This window comes from Dreissena polymorpha, chromosome 1 (genome assembly GCF_020536995.1).
Source record: "Dreissena polymorpha isolate Duluth1 chromosome 1, UMN_Dpol_1.0, whole genome shotgun sequence".
In the NCBI taxonomy this organism is placed as follows: Eukaryota; Metazoa; Mollusca; class Bivalvia; order Myida; family Dreissenidae; genus Dreissena; species Dreissena polymorpha.
This window is the reverse complement of record NC_068355.1, coordinates 8,285,275-8,300,572: the sequence shown is the minus strand read 5'-3', so window position 1 is coordinate 8,300,572 and position 15,298 is coordinate 8,285,275. Positions and strand designations below refer to the sequence as shown.

The following is a 15,298-nucleotide window of genomic DNA, read 5'->3' as shown; positions in this document are numbered from 1 at the left end:
TCAAGCTGCTCGCTACAGAATACAAGTGATATTATCAAAAGGTGTTGCAAATCTAGTTAATTCAATCAGTATTTATTGGGAATTATATTTGTATTTATGTATTTTTCCAATGGAAAGTACCAAAACTATTGTATACGTACTAAATGCATACCGGAAAAATAACAATTTCTAATTTTGCAAAGATACTCGTGTTAAATGGTAAAATATTGCATAATAAATAGTTACATTGAGTCAACTGGACGTGTGTCCGTAGCTCGCGTTTGCCCGCAAATGCCACTTTTGTTTTAAAACTAAAAAACGATTAAAACATCCGAACCAAAACATTTAGGTCCACACATTGAATTAATGATAACTATGTTCTTCAATGTGGCTTCGCGCTAGAGGCAGGGGCGTAGCTGGGAATACGCAAATACTCACGTGCGTACGCTGTTTGGAAAAAATACAAAATTAAAGTGATAAAAAAAATGCAATTCAATGTGATGCCTAACCTGGGGTAGGCATTTTTCTATGCGAGAAATGTGTTTTCATATCGAAAACACTGAAACTGTCTTAAAGTTTTTTTTCGACTTCATAGAATACGAATGATTTAGCTACCATTTTCGAGGTCACGTTTCTTTTGCTGGTGACTATCCATAACAGTATTATCGACTACGCTTTATCGTTGTTTTCTACTATGTATCCGAATGGATTGTTAACGAAGCGGGCGATTTTAAGAATTTCTGCTAATTTGATGTCGCCCCGTACAGAGATGTTTTCGACGGAAAATCAGACCAGCCAACATCCAGTAAAGTCCAGCTTCGAATATATGGCGGACGTAGCCACTGATGCTGCCACTATGGAGAAAATGGCTCTCTGCCTTCGATTTTACGATGCAGAGAAAGCATGTCTCCGGGAGGAATTCGTTGGGTTTGCCGAGTGCAAGTCGACCACCGGCGAAGCTCTGGCTTATGCCTTCCTCGAGAACCTTCAAGCTCTTGGAGTAAACATTCAGGAAATGCGCGGCCAATGTTATGATGGTGCGTCGAACATGTCCGGGAAGCAGAAGGGGTACCAGGCTCGCATCCAAACCATCGTCGCGAGAGCTGTATACACTCACTGCAAGGCGCACTGGTTGAATCTCGTCATTATACACGCCGCCGACTCGATGCACGCTAAAAACATGATGGCAACTGTCCTAACAATAGCGTTTTCCTTTAACTACTCTGTCAAACGGCGTTTGCGGTTCTATGAGAACTTGGAGACTGACGCCGTGGGCACAGAAGAGATGGGTAGGAGAACAAAACTTTCAATGAATGTCTTTTCGTTTTGCTCTGCATGCCAGTACCGACAGCAACAGCGGAGAGGTTTTTTTTTGTACAACGAGACGGGTGATTACATATCTCCGTAGCACCATGGGAACGGAGCGCAAGTCCGGTCTTGCCCTGTTGAATATACACCGAGAGCGCGAGATCCATCTGGGAGAGGTCGTTGACGTATGTGTCAGACGAAAAGAGCGCCGTTTGGCCCTTTTACTTCGTGTGTAATGTAATGCATGTAATACAGGAGACCTTGCATTAATTAGAATTTATACAGTTTACGTGTATTGTTTTTAAAACTATTTTGCTATAGGTAGAGAATACAAGACGAGATGTAAGTGACTAGAGTTATCGAGTAAATATGATAGACATAGTTGCTATCTAAAAGATGGATATTTTGCTTAATTATGTCTCTTGTATTTGTGTTTTAACAATACAAATTAAGCTTTAGTTACTTTCATCCAAAAGTGTTATGTCCTATATGTTATACCATACCATATCGTGGTTTTATTTAGACATACATTAAATGATATACCCCGACATTATTCTGGAATAAAAATCTTAAAGGAAAATCACATGTTTTAAAATCGAAGACAAATGGTATCATATCCGATTTTGTCAAGCCATATTTTGCACTATAATATTGTCTGAAACCTCTCTAGAATGCACGTACGGCTTCGTAGAGATAAACAATTTAAGGGGGAGCATGCCCCCGGACCCCCCTAGCATGCCGTTTGCGTACACTGAAAATCAGCCCAGCTACGCCCCTGAGAGGCATTCTTTCTTTTTACGTACGAAACAAATTAAAAACATTACGATTTACTAAAGAGAGCAATAACTCTTTTTTCGAAAAACAAAACAAAAACAACAACAGCTGAACCATAGTATAGATTCGCAAGTACACGTGTTATTTTATAAGTTAAAATTTTCATCACTGTAGCAGCATATACTTTATAGTGTTATACATCTACTTTAAGTTCCTCAATGGACAAGGGATGCCCCCCCCCCCACCCCCCTAAGAGATTGCACGTTTTAAAAACATTGCTTTACAAACCGTGGCTGTTTGTGATTTCGTTTCAATTTAAGTTCAATTTGTTATGCAAATGTTTGCTTGTCAGACCTTTTCTAAGTTTAAGAAGAATCCACTTGTAAGATTGGCACTTTGAAGTAAATCAGCTAATTAAACTTTACATATATAGCGTATTATGAATTTCAGTGGTGGTAGCAACGCTGTCATTAAAAAGCGCTGGTGCGCTTTTATAGAACATGTAAGCTATTTTAATTGTTCAATGCTGTCTTAGCCTATGTGTTGCATAGTATTACGACGACCACTTGAGGATCCCAGCCTTCTATTGCGATTATCTAGGCAACCATTACTTGCATAGAAGACAAACCATAGTTTCTGAGACATATTAAATAATAGTAAATAAGTCGAAGTTTTTTCAATTATATATCAATGAATAATGTGATAGATTGCTGTTTTTACAGTTTCAGGTGACCGTTCTATGTTATAGGCAAGTGTTGGATTTCCTAGATAAAAATAAAGTTTCACTTATAATATCATCAAATATTTGGAAATTTTTATCATTGATGATCAATTACAGTCAGTCAACCAGTTTAGAATAACCTGGCAAAAAACGTAAATTCTTTTAATCACCATAATTTCTTTCGGGATTTAGTGTTAATGTGACAAGATGTAAAAATAAAAGGTAAAATTTATTTTGTATGATATAACAGGTTAGGCCAGACGGCATATGCAGTTTTTTGTCAAAAATATGCAATTAAAGTTCACCCTTCAGAAAATTATTAAAAATCATTCAACTTACAGAATAAGTATTTCAAAACATTGTCATGGCATTTGTTTTCAATCAGCAAAAAGTGTATTTGAAAATAATAAAGCCTTCTATATCCATATAAACATTTCAAAACATAACTCATTCAATCAGTTCCGGTAAACTTTTTTGCTGCAGTTATCCCCCCTGTAAGCATAATTCAAAAGCTTTCTTGCTAAAACTTGGTTTATTTATTCCTTTACCTCATGTACTGTATACTGTAGACACTTATCATTTTGTATTTATTGGTGCATTATGGAAAATTAAACACAAATTCATCGGAACTGCTGATTATCCGGAACTGGTTGACAAACTGTAATAGTTAATTCCGTTACTGTGGTCTTAAGTTTAAATAATGATTTAGTTGTGTGGGTTGCTTGGAGTTAAGAAGTGTTCGTTCAGCTTGTATTTGTGTGCAACATTGGGATATGAGTCATATACGCATTTTAGACGGACCGAATTTTCTAATTGAAGTCAGCAAATGTTGATGGCGATAACTCTTTTCTTACCGTACCGTGTGATACATTCCCCGCCCATTCTATACATAGATGGTGACGTCACTACGTTATTGTCACCTCTATACTTAGACGCATCACGCACCTCCATTTGGAGGCATTTATGACTACGACACAAAGAAGTCCGCGGATGAATGAAGAATTTGCTTTATAAGTAAACATTCATGTTATGATTTAAAAGTTAAGTATTATTTTGTTCAGTCTTACGGTCTTATGTTAGTATCAATTATAATTTTCGTTAGTTTTCAACTATTTTCAACTCTTTATTCATTTTTTTTAAAAACAGAACTTTCACTTTCGGTTGTATAACAACATGTATCCTTTATTGACGAAAGTTTGCAATGAAATAGCGTTTTCAAAACCGCTTAAAAAGTTTCAGAAGGTGTGTCTGATGCATGTTTTGAAAAGACACAATGTCATAGTTATATTGCCGACTAGTATGGGAACAATTTGATATTTCAAGTGGCTCCATTTGCATTGAAAGAGAAGTTCAAATTGACTTGTTCAGTTTGTTAAATTTTGACACCCTTATTATATATTTTTTTATAAGTGCCTGATAAATTTATTTCTTTAAATAATTGAAATCATTGAAAACTTAGTAAAAGCACGGCATTGATGTTCTATGGTGGTCATTTTTAGTGGAATAGTATGTTACAAATTACAATAAAACAATTATAACTATTGTATTAATGAATTTAGATTAGGTGTCATTACCCACTATTTTATACCTGTTCATGCAAATAAGTCAAAGTTGGTCAACTGGATTTTTCTGGTTGATTGTTTTTTTTTTCAATTCTAATGAATCATGAATGCTCAGAAAATTCTGTGCTTGATTCAACACGAACCTGTCAATTACTGTGTATTAGTTGTTCCTCATGCCCCACGTCCCCAGTCTTCTCACAGTCTTCTCACCTATACAGGTTAGGGCATCCAAAACTGATAATAGGGCCTTAAATGGCACCTTCTTGACACAACCCTTACTTGTCATGTATTCTTGCCTGGATTTCTTTAAGTACTTTTTAAACAAAATAGTGAAAAAATATTTCATTTTCCATTGATATAAAAATTTAAAAAAAACATAATTAGAAATAATTTTTAAAAGAAAGTAGAGTAGACCCACAATTGGTCAACATTATTTGTTGGCAAAATCAAGAACTTTGATTGCTTATTCTTTTGAAGACCAACTGAACTTTAAAATATGAAAACCCTCTTAATACAGAAAGGAGACAAGTTAGAAGTAACTATTAAATTAATAGCAAGTTATCTCCTTTTGTGTGAGTGAAATGAAATAGCCTAAGGGCAGATTTGCTTCATTGTCACTTTCAGAGACATAACACTGCATGCATATTATTACCAATTAAGGCTTAGGGACCAGATTTATGACCCTAGAAACCACACTAGTTCTGTTTGTCATTCTGCCTATTAAATAGATATATCAATAGATCAGTGAAATGATTTATTATGGTTGTTTTTAGGGAAGCCTCAAACAAATTTTACCAATTAAATAGATCTAATTAGAATTGTTTTTATAAGTACCTGAATTTTTTCTTTCATTTATTGAGATCCTTGAAAAATTGAGTAAAAACACAGCTTTGATGGTCATTTAAAGTGGAATAGTTGTGATTTTTAATGAAGAATAATAACTATATCCAAGTTTTAACTGAAACACAAATTATTTTGACTAAATAAATATCATATTGGGATATTTATTTTGAGACAAGTAAATAAAATTGTTTTGTAACATTTAAATTATAATGTCCCAATACAGCTAGTATGAACATTTTACATTGATTTGTAGTACTCAGGTGTTACCTCTCAAAAATATTCTTTAAAAATTAAAGGAAACTCAATGATGAAAATATTTTCAGAACCAGGCAAATAATAGGTAAGTTATGTTTTCACTAATATTAAGTAACAACACACACCTACCATTGAACATTATATCAGGCACTTATGGTGCAATATACAAGCGTTAATTGGATTAGCAAGTGTATATAACAAGATAACAGCTATTGTATAAAGGGGTACTTATGGTGCAATATACAGGCCCATTAATCATCATTGATGAGATTAGTTGACATCTTTGAAGGGGGATAGTCATTCATAAGATGAGATTAGTACATTATCATACAAAAACATTTTTATGTAGTTTATCACTGTTTTAATTATTATTAATAAATTGCTTTAAATTTACCTTTTTTTTAATTCATAGAGTTATTAATTTTTCCTTAAATTCCACAAATTCATTTAATAAAAACGGGCAATTGTGTATTGTGTTTCTTATATCAATAAGTTTTTATTACATTTGCTAATAAATTATATTATTAATAATGAAATAATGTGCACGGAAAGTTCAATTCTGTTTTATTTAGTCTAAATGAGTTATTAGTAAAAAATAAAATATCAGTGACATCCAATAATTTGATAATAAAACATATGAATGCATGAAAAAAATGTTGACAGTTACAAAGTAAATATTTATTTATCATATTTATCTGTTACAAGGAAAACAGTGTCAAAATTAATTTTAATTTGATTTTACCATTTTCATTTCACCAATTGACCATATTTAATTGGATGAAAAACAACAAACACTGCATTTGCACAACCCTGCCCAGGTTCACTCAAACTGAAATAAGGTGTTAATTGTGTTTTCAAAACGGGTCTTGATTACACATTATTCTTGGTTGCATTTGTGTTGAGCAACATGTATAAGATACTCAGTAAGATTTTGAGGATATTCCATGTATTCCACTAGTACACCAACATGCGCTTACTAATGATTTACATGCAATCACTACACAGTTAAACCCTCCAAAAAACAATTCTAAAACCAAAAAACCATACAAGCTGCTTCATAGATATTAAAAGTGAATTAAAGGCTTCATAAACAAATAATAATTTTGATAATAAACAAATTTTGTACTTCAACCAAACAATTATAAATTTATTGGGGGGGGGGGGAACATCTGCACTAAAACTAAAATGGGGGGGAAACGTCTGGGGAGGAATTGTCTTTGCGGGGAAACGTCTTGGGGAGGAAACGTCTGGGGGGGGGGGGAAATGACCGGAAACCATTCCCAAAATGGTGAAAAAAAACACTGGCATATAAATTAAATGGAAAACATACAATATTATGTCAAGAAAAAAAAGCTGTAAAAATCTCACCTGCTTGTCTTTGATGTTGCAATTAGCACATTCAGCATTTTCAGTATCTACTAAATAAATATATGAAAGTGCCAAATGTCCAAGATACCATGACGTCTTCCTCAAAATGTTAGATCCTTCGAACTCCATTTTATTTTATCCCTGACTAATCCTCTCACACATTAGGCCTACATGTAAGATTCCTTGCAATGTTCACAGCGTTTATTTTAAATCGTTTACGTTCTCAAATTTCAGCAGGTATTTAATTATAAATATTTATTTATGATTTAGATTTATTTACTATTTCGAAGATACAGTCTTGCAACATGTTTAGTTAGTCTAAGTTACGTGTTTAGTGATTCTTACAAACAATAGACTGACATGAAAAGTGGCTCCTTTTGAAGCACAAACTGCATCCAACTATATATTACAGCTGGCCCGGTTTGATGGGGCCTGTTTTTGATAATAATTAATTACCATTTTTCACTTCCGTGTTTATTATGTTTACCAACGCCATGATGGAAAAAAGTCCGTTTCCCACAATGCTTAGCGCGCATTCACACAGGTCAGTAAAGACCGGTGTGACACAATGTTCCCCGCCAAATGGAATGTACCCTCACACTATAGTTACGAGGTTGCCAATTGGCTGATATTTCAACATCAACCAATCGTAAAAGATTTTGGAAAAGCGGCGTAAAACGTCCATTTTGTCCCTCGTGTTCCGCTGCCAAGGTATTGTCATGAAAAAAGTTGAATTTCATTTGCTGATGTTTTTTTTTATGATTCGAATTATTGTTTATTATGAGATTATTGATTACCAAAAATATGTGCAAATGTACAACACTTATCAAAGTGACAAATATAAAACACATCGAAAAAATGCGTAGATTCTAGTATTTTAACTCTCAAGCCAAGGAATTAACTATGATTAAACCGTTAAGTACTAAAGTTAACTTGTAATAGAGAGCGAAAAGGAATTTGTTTTTAATTGCATAACTGTTTTCTTGATGAGGACTGCCTTATTGGGGAACAAAAATCGACACAACTGAAAAAGGGATGACATTTCTTGATGTAAACTCGAAATTTGGAGAACATCGCATTATTTTACCGAAATAAGGGGAAGGGGACTATTTATGGCCCTTGCTTAAGAAGGAAAAACTGAATTGTGTTGTTAACATGAGGTTATTAAAAGAAACTCGTATGAATCTATTTTAGTAGCCTAAGAAACTTCAGTGTACAGTTTATATAGTCTTGACATACCTGTACGCTGAAGCCAACCCCATATCGAAAGTCAACCAGAGCCGGTCTCATCGGTCTGAAATTCACAATTTTGACGCCATTGTCACTTTGTCACGTGACAAGTTTTCATTTGGATACTTTCTGATCAACCTTGACATTTTTTGCTGAAATTGTAAATATTACTTTCGTTTTCTGAAATCTACTATTTGAGATTAACAACTTACTTCTGGTGGATTATAAGACTGATTTCAGTGTGAATCAGGTAGTTTTAAATACTATTTACCTTGAGTTTGTATTTACACTACAATTTGTTTACAAAACAAGCCAGAATAATCTAAAATACCGGGAAATGTCATTCTGAATTTGAAAACACTTGAGCACATGGTATGTTACTAAAACAGAAATAACATCATATGACCGGGAAATCTCGGGAGATTTGCATTTCAAGAAAGTCTGTCACATCGCTGTTTTTCACGATATGTAAGAGCAGAATAGATAAATTTTAAATGTTTTATATAGTATTTTGTGAAAGAATATATCAGTTAAATGTGAAAAATGTCAATCTTTGCATCAAGTGGTTGATTTGGGCCAATAACTGCATTTAAAAGCTGTTTTGGACCGGTCTTTGTTAACTGTCAACTTTTCTGGAATTTCTGGTTGACTTTCCTAATGGGGTTGGTCCATAACTATAAAGTCGCGCCTGTCAAAAATCATAAAAAGCGACATTTAAAGTTATGGTAGCCAGAACAACTATTTTAGCAGTTACTTAAAATTGCAAATAAGTCTTTAGAAATGTTACATCTTTCATGGACATTCATTTGAGGTTACATGTATTTATATAACTTAAACTGTGTGCCTCCAATTGGCAATTTCACATATTACTAACAGATAACCACTAATAAAGCATAAATCAATGTATAAAACTTGTAATTATAATAATGTTATTTATTCCAATTATTTGTTTATCTCTAATATAATATTATTGTTAACATCCGAATTGCGAACCTGATAATATTATTGTTAATGTCCAAATTGCGAGCCGTTGAGTTGTTTGTTTTGGATTTAGCTTCAACACCTTATTTCGGAGGCATTTTTCTATATTATTTATGACTAAGTTCAGAGCTACAGATAAGCTTTTTGGGGTAATTGGGTAATACCCTTCAAAATAAGAATGAATTGGGTAATGGAAAACGTGATTGGGTATCCAAAAGTATGATGCCCGCTCATATAAAAACATAATTGGGTATTTGTACCAAAACAAACAATTGAATTGGGTATTTGCAATAAAACGTGAATTTAGCTTCTCAAAACCGTACCTACATAAAGTCACTGTTATGTATTCAATCGCAGTATAGGTTGTTCCATCTTTCTGCTATCAGATCCAACAATCTGAAGACAAGGGAATTTCTCAACCAACTCATCGAATGTGTTTCTAATTGTTTTTGTTCCAATAATATGGGCCAGTACTTTTGTTTTAGAAACCCAACACACCCCATCATAGGGGTTTGGAACGGTATTGTGGTAGTATAATATTGTGTATTTTGACAGAAAATGCCCCAAACAAAATTCATTATAGTTATCAACTATGCCGTTTGCAATTGTTTTATATTTAGATTGATTTACCACGACAAAGAAATCTAAATGTTTTTGTATTTTTTTGCGAAACTTTTCGTCTGCCTCGAGACGCCATTTTGTTTGACTCGCATTTGTTATTATCTAAACGATTGGTAAATACGTTACCAGATAAAAACAAGCGCTTGTCGATTAAGACTCGATTCAAGACGGCCAAAACAAAACGGGATTTTTCATTACGCATAGAAGGCAGCTCGAATTGGGTATCGGCGATTTGTTTTGCGTACCGGTATGCACAGATTTTGAAAAAATTGCGTATCCACCTATTTTTTATTGCGTATTTACGCAAATACGCAGCTTATCTGTAGCTCTGACTAAGTTACAAAAAGTTAAAGCAGGTTTTTATCCGGGGACTCTAGAAAATATCATAACACACTCTATTTAAAAGGTCTATTCTAATTGGTTCGTATTATACAGCAGCTGCTCAACTAGAGCCAATCAAAAGTCTTGTTGTCGTCTTTAAGCCTCATTCGGTTAAACTCAGCGTTCATCGCTACACTTTTGAATCATACCCAAGATGGTTCGTATTTATCGTGATTCGCGTATGCGTTAAATGAGTCGTTTTAGCAATGCGTCCGAGTGGACGCACATATTTCAAACAAGGGACAAAATTGTCACAAAACCAGGTTTTCATTGTGAAAAAAAAATCTGATAAAGGGAGAAAACTCAAACTGAACTTTTGAAATGAACAAACAAAATTAACCCCCTTTGTAAGTTTGTTTTAAAAAAAATCTATTTTTAGTCGTGGCGACCTTGACATTGGAGATATTGACGTGATTCTTTCGTGCGACACACCGTCCCATGATGGTGAACAAATGTGCCAAATGATTTTCAAATCTCACAATAAATGACATAGTTATGGCCAGGAAAAGCTCATTTATGGCCATTTTTGACCTTTGAACTCGAAGTGTGACCTTGACCTTGGAGATATCGACGTAATTATTTCGCGCGACACACCGTCCAATGATGGTGAACAAATGTGCCAAATGATTTTAAAATCTGACAATAAACGACATAGTTATGGCCCAGACAAGCTTGTTCCGCCCACCAGCTTGCCAGCCAGCCAGCCCGCCCGCCCGCATTCGCCAATCTAATAACCAGTTTTTTCCTTCGGAAAACCTGGTTAACTATGCGTCTATTTCGATATTTGTGCGTCATAGACGCGGGACGCGCATGTAGATTATTCCCTGTACTGGTCAGAATTAAATCTTGAGATAATCTTAGAAATATTTATAGTGACCTCCAACATTTGTATCAGATTTGACTGTGTCTTTAGCTGTGTTTTTTCACATAATGTGGCAGTGTTGTGAAACTGTCACTTATATGTAGCATAAGTACCGTAAAAACTCGGTCATACGCCTACCCGCTCATATGTCGGGATATTTAAACTGTTTTCGAAAATTTGACATTTTGTGTTGTGTTCTTAATAAGTCCAGTAAAAATTACAAGACAATTAGAAAATCAGCATCAGTAAAATAGCGGGGGTCATTTCCGCCATTAAGGTAAATTTGTAAAAAAAAAAATGGGAGAGGAATCCACTGGTTTTCTGCCTTTTTGTTGAATCAGTTGAATAACATGGCTGCTGGGAGGGGGGCAGTTTTCTCATTATGCCCCCCCCCCTTTCGAAGGTTTATTGTTTTGCTCATGTCGGTCTGTCTGTCCACCAGATGGTTTCCGGATGACAACTGAAGAGCGCTTATGCCAAGGATCATGAAATTTCATAGGTACATTGATCATGACTCGCAGATGACCCCTATTGATTTTCAGGTCACTAGGTCAAAGGTCAAGGTCACGATGACCCGAAATAGTAAAATGTTTTCCGGATGATAACTCAAGAACGCTTATGCCTAGGATCATGAAACTTCGTAGGTACATTGATCATGACTTGCAGATGACCCCTATTAATTTTCAGGTCACTTGGTCAAAGGTCAAGGTCACGATGACCCGAAATAGTAAAATGTTTTCCGGATGATAACTCAAGAACGCTTATGCCTAGGATCATGAAACTTCGAGGTACATTGATCATGACTCGCAGATGACCCCTATTAATTTTCAGGTCACTAGGTCAAAGGTCAAGGTCACGGTGACCCAAAATAGTAAAATGGTTTCCAGATGATAACTCAAGAACGCTTATGCCTAGGATCATGAAACTTTATAGGTACATTGATCATGACTCGAAGATGACCCCTATTGATTTTCAGGTCACTAGGTCAAAGGTCAAGGTCACGGTGACCTGAAATAGTAAAATGGTTTCTGGATGATAACTCAAGAACGCTTATGCCTAGAATCATGAAACTTCATAGGTACAATGATCATGACTCGCAATGACCCCTATTGATTTTCAGGTCACTTGGTCAAAGGTCAAGGTCACGGTGACCTGAAATAGTAAACTGGTTTCTGGATGATAACTCAAGAACGTATGCCTAGGTTCATGAAACTTCATAGGTATATTGATCATGACTCGCAGATGACCCCTGTTGATTATCAGGTCACTAGATCAAAGGTCAAGGTCACAGTGCCAAAAAACGTATTCACACAATGGCTGTCAAGGTCATGGTGACTCAACTTAGAAAAATGGTTTCCGGATGATAACTCCAGAATGCTTACGCCTAGGATCATGAAACTTCATAGGTACATTGATCATTACTCGCAGATGAAATAATGATGAAACTTGACCAGGATGTTTGTCTGGACAATATCTAGGTCAAGTTTGACATTTAGTAAAGATTGAATGAACCGACTCCTCTCAGGTGAGCGAACTAGGGCCATCTTGGCCCTCTTGTTTAATGTATAACATGTATTTTTAAAATAACTTGTCTAAATTATTGTTTCAGGGCACAAGGCGAATACAAGTAAAAATGGCTGACCCAGATTCGTAAGTCTCCTGTTTTTCTAATATGACGTTTTGCTAATATGCAATTTTATTAGCTCCGCTGTTTCAGCTTGTTGTCTGCCGTCCACGTCGTGCTAAACCTTGAAATTTTTCTCTTAAATCAAAGTGCTTCCACCTACAACTTTAAAACTTCATATGTAGATGCACCTTGATGAGTTCTACACGCCACACCCATTTTTGGGTCACTTGGTCAAAGCAGTGTCCGCTCTCTAATTCAAATAGTTTTCATCCGATCTTCACCGAACTTGGTCAGAAGTTGTGTCTAGACAATATCTAGGTCAAGTTCGAATATGGGTCATGCTGGGTCAAAAACTAGGTCACAGGGTAACTTTGTGCATTTCAAGGATTAAGCATGGTGTCCGCTCTCTAATTTAAGAAGTTTTTACCCAATCTTCACAAAATTTGGTCAGAAGTTGTGTCTAGATGATATGTAGGTCAAGTTCAAATGTGGGTCATGCCTGATCAAAAACTAGGTCACGAGGTCACTTAGTGCATTTCAAGCATTTAGCATGGTGTTCGCTCTCTAATTAAAGTAGTTTTCATCCGATCTTCACCAAATTTGGTCAGAAGTTGTGTCTAGATGATATGTAGGTCAAGTTCGAATATGGGCCATGCCGGGTCAAAAACGAGGTCACGAGGTTACTTAGTGCATTTCAAGCAGTTAGCATGGTGTCCGCTCTCTAATTGAAGTAGTTTTCATCCGATCTTCACCGAATTTGGTCAAAAGTTGTGTCTAGATGATTTGTAGGTAAAGTTTGAATATAGGTCATGCCGGGACAAAAACGAGGTTATGAGGTTACTTAGTGCATTTCAAGCATTAAGCATGGTGTCCGCTCTCTAATTGAAGTAGTTTTCATCCGATCTTCACCTAATTTGGTCAGAAGTTGTGTCTAGATGATATGTGGGTCAAGTTCAAATATGGGTCATGCAAGGTCAAAAACGAGGTCACGAGGTCACTTAGTGCATTTCGAGCATTTAGCATGGTGTCCTCTCTCTTATTGAAGTAGTTTTCATCTGATCTTCACCGAATTTAGTCAGATGTTATGTCTAACTGATATCTAGGTCAAGTTCAAATATGGGTCATGTTGGTTCAATAACTAGGTCTCAAGGTCACTTGGTGCATTTCAAGCATTTAGCATGGTGTCCGCTCTCTAATTGAAGTAGTTTTCATCTGATCTTCACCAAATTTAGTCACATGTTACGTCTCAATGATATCTAGGTCAAGTTCAAATATTGGTCATGCCTGGTCAATAACAAGGTCTCGAGGTCACTTGGTGCATTTCAAGCATTGAGCATGGTGACCAAAACCTTCGAACGGGCTTATCTTATGACAGTTTGGCACTCTTGTTAATCATGACCTAATAATTAAGTTGTTATTCGCAATTTCAGCAAACAGGCGATCATAAACCTTAGATTTATAGATTGAATCAGAATCTGACAAGTTGTCAAGTATAAGAAGTAAAATTTAATGGTCTGTTGTTGAATACCAAAGCATGACAGGTTCTTAACATGTGAGATAGTTTTTTAAAAACCTGAGCACTTAAGATTTGAAGGGTTTTTGCGGCTGCGGCTTGTGAACTGTAATTTGTTTTGCTCTTAACTCCAGGGCCCTCAATCTATCAAATCTGCCGCCGAATTTTGCGGCAGCCCCCACCTGAAAAGTAAATTTTTCCCCCCAAAAAAACTGATTTTTTAACCCCTCAGAAATAAAAAATCAAAAATAAAAAAAAATTGCTGATTTATAGTTGAAAATTGACTCCAATATATCAAACTAGTATTTTACCCTTTTTTTCACCCACTTTAATTTTGTGTTTAATCCGACATTCATAATCCAGTTTCGACCAGATTGTCTGTTTATTGTACATCACTTTAACACCTGTGTACTGCGATAAACAATAGCACCATTGCAGGGTTCGACACTAAGGCACGTCCGACAGACATTGTCTAGTAAGATCGGTGGTCGGGCTAGTAAAACTGCGGGCTAACTTGTCCGACTGGTCGTACATAAATTAAAAAAAATCTATACTGATTCAAATAACTTTAAATAACTGCTGTGAAAACCTTTACTTTTAATGTGTAAAATTACTCTTGTATCCGTTATTTACATTAAAACAAAACTAGTATATTTAAATAAACGGGAAGCATTCACATGATTCATCGCTATTTTAGACACAAAGGAGAGCTTCCTGCAGAAATTGTTTGTTTCAATTGGTCAAGTTGTCATGAATATTAATGATTTTCTGCAGTGTCGTAAAACTGTAGGGCATGATTTTACAACTTCTATCGAAAAGCGGTATTGTCAATGTAAACTTTTTTGCGTAGCAGACAAGATAATGTAATTTAAAGAATGGCTTTGTTCAAGTTCGGATTTTTGTCCGACAAATCAGTTAATACAAAAGAATCCGACGCTTAACTGACACGAAACGTAAATATAAAGAAACACAAAAACGTCAATTTTATCATAGATGGAAAATCGATTCAGTTCCCATGGCTTGAATTTGACGAAGAAAAGCAAAAAAGGGTTATTTTATTGTTTTACTATATGCATACAAAAATCTGGTGTTCACTGATTATTTACTGATAAATCCTGATTAAACAGTTACATGACACAATTGTGTTCATTTGCTATGTCATTTATGGTCTACCAAACATCAGGTTCGGGCTAGTACATTTTAAGAGGAGCTGGTCCGACGGTCTTGCTGTAAAAAAAGTTAATGTCGAACCCTGCATTGACCAAACATCACA

The 15,298-nt window shown here is 35.4% G+C and overlaps 1 protein-coding gene across 4 annotated transcripts in view; it reads left to right on the top strand.

Annotated features, from left to right (window-relative positions):
• Positions 1-7,410: 7,410 nt before the first annotated feature.
• Positions 7,411-15,298, top strand: part of LOC127870057 (nucleosome assembly protein 1-like 1) — a 46,318-nt gene continuing 38,430 nt past the window's right edge. For 3 of the 4 annotated variants that reach the window (XM_052412731.1, XM_052412719.1, XM_052412725.1), the window contains exons 1-2: positions 7,831-7,860; positions 12,495-12,535. In XM_052412731.1, the coding sequence (XP_052268691.1) occupies positions 7,846-7,860; positions 12,495-12,535 (56 nt within the window). In that variant the 5' untranslated portion in view covers positions 7,831-7,845. Of the gene's footprint in view, positions 7,522-7,830; positions 7,861-12,494; positions 12,536-15,298 lie in introns of those variants that run through there. The other variant, XM_052412739.1, reaches the window with a different exon arrangement.